Source organism: Selaginella moellendorffii, unplaced genomic scaffold (genome assembly GCF_000143415.4).
Source record: "Selaginella moellendorffii unplaced genomic scaffold, v1.0 SELMOscaffold_17, whole genome shotgun sequence".
Taxonomy (NCBI): Eukaryota; Viridiplantae; Streptophyta; class Lycopodiopsida; order Selaginellales; family Selaginellaceae; genus Selaginella; species Selaginella moellendorffii.
Window position 1 is genome coordinate 1,681,944 of NW_003314278.1, and position 6,443 is coordinate 1,688,386.

The 6,443-nt window shown below is 48.6% G+C and overlaps 4 protein-coding genes across 4 annotated transcripts; 1 reads left to right on the forward strand and 3 right to left on the reverse strand.

Annotated features, from left to right (window-relative positions):
• Positions 1–169: 169 nt before the first annotated feature.
• Positions 170–1,375, reverse strand: LOC112346748 (pentatricopeptide repeat-containing protein At2g35030, mitochondrial-like). The gene has a single exon (XM_024676334.1). It carries the CDS (start codon positions 1,373–1,375, stop codon positions 170–172), a length of 1,206 nt encoding a protein of 401 aa, XP_024532102.1.
• Position 1,376: 1 nt separating this feature from the next.
• On the reverse strand, positions 1,377–2,719 carry LOC9640259. Its single transcript, XM_002971687.2, has 4 exons — positions 2,468–2,719; positions 2,260–2,328; positions 2,063–2,203; positions 1,377–2,005 (listed from the first exon to the last, which is right to left on the reverse strand). The coding sequence occupies exons 1-4, from the start codon at positions 2,693–2,695 to the stop codon at positions 1,469–1,471; spliced, it is 975 nt and encodes a 324-aa protein (XP_002971733.1). The 5' UTR covers positions 2,696–2,719; the 3' UTR covers positions 1,377–1,468.
• Positions 2,720–2,754: 35 nt separating this feature from the next.
• On the forward strand, positions 2,755–4,921 carry LOC9640260 (probable protein arginine N-methyltransferase 3). The gene is made up of 7 exons (XM_024676489.1): positions 2,755–2,988; positions 3,045–3,506; positions 3,556–3,653; positions 3,707–3,785; positions 3,844–4,083; positions 4,145–4,312; positions 4,366–4,921. The coding sequence occupies exons 1-7, from the start codon at positions 2,758–2,760 to the stop codon at positions 4,783–4,785; spliced, it is 1,698 nt and encodes a 565-aa protein (XP_024532257.1). The 5' UTR covers positions 2,755–2,757; the 3' UTR covers positions 4,786–4,921.
• Positions 4,922–4,930: 9 nt separating this feature from the next.
• On the reverse strand, positions 4,931–5,995 carry LOC9639989 (ubiquitin-conjugating enzyme E2 27). Its single transcript, XM_024676490.1, has 5 exons — positions 5,677–5,995; positions 5,569–5,617; positions 5,321–5,480; positions 5,165–5,254; positions 4,931–5,109 (listed from the first exon to the last, which is right to left on the reverse strand). The coding sequence occupies exons 1-5, from the start codon at positions 5,852–5,854 to the stop codon at positions 5,005–5,007; spliced, it is 582 nt and encodes a 193-aa protein (XP_024532258.1). The 5' UTR covers positions 5,855–5,995; the 3' UTR covers positions 4,931–5,004.
• Positions 5,996–6,443: the final 448 nt, after the last annotated feature.

The window sequence follows — 6,443 nt, forward strand, 5'->3', positions numbered from 1 at the left end:
GTAAAATACACTTTCTAAATTAAAACACCTTTTCAAATATTCTTTAGAATATTTGAAAAGGTGCTTTAATTTATATTTTATGGTGGTTAAGAATATTAACAATAAAAAAATCTTTACGTAAGCGTAGCATTTCCACTGCATGCTGGACATCTTGTCGAGGGGGATGGTCCTAGAAGCCAATGAAGTCTTGAGAGAGTGAAACATAGGGTGCGTCATCCATTGGATTCAACTCCAGAGCTCTTGTTGCAGCCCAAGTTCCAATGCTATAGTCTAGCTTCGAGGCAGCCAGTAACAATGTCTTCCAGGTGACACAATCTGGACCAAGCGGCATCTCCTCCACGGCCTCACGCACTTGTCGCAGCAAACCAGCTCGTCCCAGCGCATTTGAAACGCAATTGTAGTGATCCAAGCATGGCGAGAGACCGTGATCCTCGATCATCGAGGAGAAAAGCTTCAGTCCTCGCCCCAGATCTCCCCTCGAGTTGCACGAGCTGAGGATCCAAGTGAAAGTGGTGCCGTCCGGTGGCACGTCTTCCATCCTCATTGAGCTCAAGAGCTCGACAGCGCTATCGTTTTGGAACACTGCACAGGCTTGAAAGATGGAGTTCCAGGACGGCACTGACTTCTCCGGAACTCGATCAAACAAACGCTTGGCTTCCAAAAGTTGGCCTCTCCTCACGCAAGCCGCGATCAAAGTGTTCCACGAGACAGCATCTCGCTGGGGCATAGCTCTGAAAATGTCAGCTGCTTCGCTCGATTCCCCATTCTCCGCAAACGCATCCAGAACTATGTTCCACGAAACCAAGTTGGTTTCTGGCATTTCATCGAAAACCTTCCGAGCTTCGTATGGATGCCCGTTTTGTGCATACGCAGCAACCATGGCAGTCCAGACCACAACGTTTCTCTGAGGCATTTGATCGAACAAAGCTTTGGCCTGGTCCATATAGCCAAACCGGGCATAAGCAGTGATCATAGTGCTCCATGAAACAAGGTCTCTTTCCTGCATAGATTCAAACAGAGCTATGGCTTCGTCAAGATTCGCTGCGTCTGCGCAAACAAGAATCATGGCATTCCAAGACGCCAGGTCTCGCATCGGCATTTGATCAAACAGTTCCCGTGCGTGTAATGGATGCCCATTACGGGCATATGCTGCGATCACCATGGTCCAAGAAAAGAGATTTGGCCTTCGAATGTGATCAAACACGTACTTGGCATCTTCGACGCTGCCACACTTGCCATACATTTCCACCACAAGGTTGGCGAGATAGACAATGTTGAGATAGTTGCCTTGTCTCAAGCAACTACATAGATCCCGAGCCTGGGATAAATCCCTGCAACTCTTCACTCGCTCGGCTAAAGAAGAGATCAAGACCATCTGTCACAGATTGCTGATAACGTAAAGAAAACGAGGAAAAACCATCGATCCAAAAACCATGCAGAGGATCGAAACACAGGAAGCCCGTGACGATCAAAAGCCCGAGCTTCTTACGAGCTTCATCGCCACGAGCAAAAGAACTGGCGGTGGCAGAAAGACGTAGCCCGAGAGAAAGCTTCCTCGCAGCCAAATCCCAAAGACGAGCGTGAAGACGGCAGCGTCGCAAGCTCCTCCCCACAGCGAGCTCGCTTGCATCACCAAGTAAGCCACAAGCATGCCTCTGCCACCTCCAATCAGCCATGCTACTGCGAGTGCCAGTTTGTACCACGTCGAGAGCTTGGTCCGGAAAGACATCGCGACGCCAAGAGCTGCCAGAGCTGCCCGGATTCCAAACCTGTAGAAGATCACTGCCAGCGTCCAAGTTGCTAGAAAGATCATGTTTCGGGAGCTTTGCCACTCCGCCAGCCAGTCTTCTCCGTCATCCTGTGATTCCTCGGCCATGTTTGAGCTATCGAATTCGTCGTCCCTGGCCCCGGTCCTGTGCCTCCTCACCCAAGTCGGCTCAAACTTTCGTCTCCTACGAGACGAGCGTCCGGACCTTCTCTCGTAGTCACTGGTATCGAAATCCACCTGAAAAAAGGAGCAAGGTGATTTTCATCGTATCGCGAGTCCGAACGAAGCACTTACGCGTTCATAGTATCTATAGCTTTGAGAGCGTGCATATCTGAAAGAATTGTAGTCCGTCCCCTCCGGAGAACTGGTTGTCCTGGTTCTTTGGTGATGAAGTGTTTGATTGTATTCTCTTCTGCTAGTCTCGTTGGACAAAACCTGGAAAAAAAGAAGGATCTATGGCCACGAAGGAAAAAAAAAACAAAGAACTTCACCTCATACGCTACTCGAACAGACTTGAAAATCTCTTCCGCGTCCGCGGCCTTGTTTACATCCGGATGGTACTGCACACAGCAGCCTGCCATTGTCAATACTAACGCTCAGTCACAACCATGGAGGAACAAAGAAAGAAAAAACAAGAACCAAGGAAGAGATGAAAGAACGAAGGAAAAAAGAAATCACGAAGAAACAATGCACTCTCACCTTGTGCGCAAGCTGCCGGAACGCTTTCTTGATCTCCAGCGGGCTCGCATTGTAGTGCAGCCCAAGAATCTCGTAGTGATTCTTCTTCCCGCCGCTGATAGCTCTTGGGATCCACAGCGCCCGCTTCCCGGTGAGGCGCGACGAGCGATTGAACCGCGAAAAGACCTGTGCAGCGCCGAAATCACAGCGAAGCGATGGCGATGGCGCTGCATTCTTCCCCAAAACCATCGACTGGTTTTTAGGGCTCTTGGAGAGATAAGCCAAACCCCTGGTTTTAGGGTTTTGGCGTGATGAGCTCTAGCGAGGACGAGGACGGCGCTGGATGGGAGGACTGGGCAGAGAATGGCGACGACGCTGGATCGATCGTGAAGTGTCTGCTTTGCTCCTCTTCCTTCTCCTCCGCCGATCAAGCATTCCATCACTGCTCGCAGCAACACGGCCTCGATTTTGGCGCTCTGCGGCTCCATTCTCGTCTGGATTTCTACCAGGCCTTGCGGCTGCTAAATTTCATACGCTCTGAGGTATGGTGTTGCGGTTCTCGCTTAGATTCTCTTCCAAATCTTTTTGTCTTTCTTAGGTAGCGGCAGAGAGATGTTGGAACTGTGGTGCTGAGTTCCAGGACGAGAGCGCATTCCAGGATCACGTCGATTCCACGCGGCATTGCTCGCTGCCCGGGTCTGATCGCTGGAAGGACGACTTCTACTTAGCTCCTTTCCTCAAGGACGATGCGTTGCTTTACAACTTCGACTTGGAGGATATCGAAGAGGATGGTAACGGTACCATTGATCGAGACGAGATCATCAGCGAGCTAGCAAACTTGGATCCGGGAGAAGGATCCATTGACGAAGCTATAAGAGAGCTTGCAACTAGCTCTTTGCCAACGAGTGAAGCGACTTCCACTGGGAATGGAAAACTTGCCGAGAAGAAGAAAAGAGTTAGCTTTGACAACGTTGTCAAAGAAGAGATCCTGCGCGTTAACAGCACGTACTTCAGCTCCTATGGCGAGTATGGGATTCACAGGGAGATGCTTGGCGACAAGGTAAGCTTCCTCGTTCTTAAATGTTTATCTTGATGGCCTGTGATTCTAGGTGAGAACCGAGGCTTATCAAAAGGCTATTCTACACAATCCTCCTTTGCTGGAGAATGCTCTAGTGATGGACATTGGCTGTGGAACCGGGATCTTAAGGTACAAACTGGCTGGTGATTTGGTCTAGAGCAACAGCTTGTTTTGCATTGCAGTCTCTTTGCGGCGAAGGCCGGCGCGTCGAAGGTGATAGCTGTTGATGGAAGCGAGAAGATGGCTATGGTTGCTCGAGAGGTAACGCTATTCTTTCTCTCGTTTTGCTGCCTTTCTGATAGTGATTCGTTTCGTTCAGGTGGCTAGAGACAATGGATTCATTAGCGATGGCTCTCCTGGTAATACCATAGAAGTTGTTGGAGGAATGATCGAAGATCTCGATGGAAAGTTATCCATCAGTCCTCACAGCGTCGACGTGATCATCAGCGAATGGATGGGTTACGGTCTCTTGTATGAGTCGATGCTTGGCTCGGTGTTGCATGCACGGGACAGATGGTTGAAACCCGGGGGATCAATCTTGCCGGACACAGCGGAGATGGTAAAGCTTGAAACCAGCAAAATTTATCTTCGCTCATGCGTTTTGTGTGCTTGGTTTGCAGTTCGTAGCAGGATTTGGCAAAGGCGCTACAAGCCTCCCGTTTTGGGAGGACGTCTATGGGTTCAACATGAAGCGCATCGGGAACGAAGTTCTTGAGCACGCAGCGAACGCACCCGTGGTAGACGTCGTGAACAGGGAAGACATCGTCACAGACTCGTTCTCGATCCAGGTATTGTCACGCAGACGCATTCCAGGACTATTTTTTTTTCTTCCTCCTGCCAGAAATTCGATATCCTCACGATGAAGCCCGACGACGTCGACTTCCATGCACACTTTGAGCTCAAGCCCAGGACCGCCTCTCCAGTCTGGTGCTACGGAGTGGTACTTTGGTTCGACGTCGGCTTTACCGAGAGGTGTTGCAAGGTTTCTCCGGTTACAATGACGACATCTCCGTTCTCTCCAAGCACGCACTGGTCACAGACGATCCTGACGTTTAGAAATCCAATCCTTCTAAGCCGCGAAGCAAGCGCAGGGCCCGGAGAGTCTGGCACGAAGGAGAACCCGGCAGCGTTGCTAAAGGGAAGGATCAGCATCGCGAGAAGCTTCAAGCACCGCAGCATTGATATCTCCCTGGAGACGGCGGCGGTGGCGGCTGAAAGCGGTGCCGCGTTTCCAATGCCTGTCCAGATTTTCGGATTATAGCAAAAGGTGAAGATCATCCCAAGCTTCGCAAAGCACTTGAGGGAGGAGATGGAATCACTCCCAAAGTTTTGCTCTCATGGCTGGAACGCTATGAATTTCATTCGGATAGAATCATATTAAATTTGCTTGTTGACAACAGAGATTATGCTAGAACATAAATCATTCCTCGTGTTAGCTTTGGGAGTTGAAATTATCAACAATCACGAATTTCATTTTTTATCAGCTCAGGAGCTTCTCCAGAGCGGCGTTCTCGTCTCCACCGCAGCACTCGAGGGCAGCAGTCGCAACTTCATCCGTGAAGCCCATTTCTACCAGCTTTGCTACCTGTGAAAGAACCAAGAGCTATGAGTTTACGCTAAACATCACTGTATACAAGTACCTTTTCTTCCATGCCAAGCGAAGATCTCTTCGCAAACGATTCAGTCCAGTATCTTGCAGTGCTCTCGAAGACTGGATACTCACGCAAGTACTGGATCAAGCAAACAAGCGAAGTTGTCAAAAACTTCTAGCACGAAACGTTTTTTTCGCTCTTTACCTGCTTTGCGACCACTGCGTCTTGAGGATCACCCGGCTCGGGCGTGGAGAGGAGCGCTTGGAGAGAAAGTAGAGCCGTCTTGAGAGTGAGAGCCGGGCTCCACTGGTCTTTGAGAATGTCTAGGCAAATGGCTCCGTTTTGGCTGCTGATATTGGGATGCCTGGGCAAAGTAAAAGGAGACAAGATCAGCATCAAAGAAAAAAAAAAAACTAGATTTTTTGTTCCTCTTTTCTCGTGCTCTCACTCACCAGACTTTGGTAATGAACTGCATTTTGGGGGGCTCGAAAGGATACGCAGCTAGAGAAGAACAAAATAAAAAGTAAGAGTTTGAGAAGAAAGGGAAAATTTACACTTACAGGGTAACTGAATGTCGACAGTGAAGATACCGCCCTCGTAGGGAGTGCCGATAGGACCAGTGATTGTCCCTCGCATTCTACTCAGGCCATCGTCAAATACCTGGATGCTCACGCCTGACAGCTTCTTATCGCGCTCGATCTCCACAAGCTCCTTCTGCACACGAGAAACATCGAGCATCTTCGCTTCCTCTCTGGCGCGCCCCCGGCGCCCGCAAATCCCTGCGGTGTCCCTCTCTACCTTTCCCCTCGCGTTGATCTGACCTAAGCGACCACAAGCACGGCTTGCCGTGCCTTCGCCATGAGCCCTTTCTTTGCCCACTTTTGATGCCACAAATAGCCATGATTCGAACCGCTCACCTTTTCAAAGGATACAATTTTTTTATTTTCTTAAGTAAAAGAGGTTATTTTATTATTTTATCCATTTTATAAAACATATCTGAATAACAAATTTATAAAAAACTTGAAATCCATATATATACAAGAAATTGCTAACAAATGCTGGGTGGTTGGCAAATTTTATGCCATTTCAAAAGGTTTGCTGAGTTTAGCTATATTTGCTGTTTAATTAACTCCACAATTGAAAGATATTCTCTTGACCGAACATGAATGTCTTAACTATAATTTAGTGTGTGTTAACGTGCTGGACATTTCAAAAAAACTAAGCTGTGGTGGCTGTGGTTATTGGTCAGCTCTTGCATCATAGCTGTAATCATTAAATAATAATGCATTTACTATACTAGGTTGCTGTCTAAACTCCTCAAATCCAG

What these genes read in the sequence shown, in the direction of transcription:
- LOC9639989 (XM_024676490.1), bottom strand. Translation starts at nt 5,854, where the DNA reads ATGCTCGATGTTTCTCGTGTGCAGAAGGAGCTTGTGGAGATCGAGCGC. An exon ending in TGTCGACATTCAGTTACCCT is followed by an intron (nt 5,618 to 5,676) that starts GTAAGTGTAAAT and finishes GTTCTTCTCTAG; the next exon opens with CTGCGTATCCTTTCGAGCCC. An exon ending in CGCTTGGCATGGAAGAAAAG is followed by an intron (nt 5,110 to 5,164) that starts GTACTTGTATAC and finishes GTTCTTTCACAG; the next exon opens with GTAGCAAAGCTGGTAGAAAT.
- LOC9640260 (XM_024676489.1), top strand. Translation starts at nt 2,758, where the DNA reads ATGAGCTCTAGCGAGGACGAGGACGGCGCTGGATGGGAGGACTGGGCA. An exon ending in TGTGGAACCGGGATCTTAAG is followed by an intron (nt 3,654 to 3,706) that starts GTACAAACTGGC and finishes TTTGCATTGCAG; the next exon opens with TCTCTTTGCGGCGAAGGCCG. An exon ending in TGCCGGACACAGCGGAGATG is followed by an intron (nt 4,084 to 4,144) that starts GTAAAGCTTGAA and finishes CTTGGTTTGCAG; the next exon opens with TTCGTAGCAGGATTTGGCAA.
- LOC9640259 (XM_002971687.2), bottom strand. Translation starts at nt 2,695, where the DNA reads ATGGTTTTGGGGAAGAATGCAGCGCCATCGCCATCGCTTCGCTGTGAT. An exon ending in TCCGGCAGCTTGCGCACAAG is followed by an intron (nt 2,329 to 2,467) that starts GTGAGAGTGCAT and finishes TGCTGTGTGCAG; the next exon opens with TACCATCCGGATGTAAACAA. An exon ending in CTGTTCGAGTAGCGTATGAG is followed by an intron (nt 2,204 to 2,259) that starts GTGAAGTTCTTT and finishes CTTTTTTTCCAG; the next exon opens with GTTTTGTCCAACGAGACTAG.
- LOC112346748 (XM_024676334.1), bottom strand. Translation starts at nt 1,375, where the DNA reads ATGGTCTTGATCTCTTCTTTAGCCGAGCGAGTGAAGAGTTGCAGGGAT.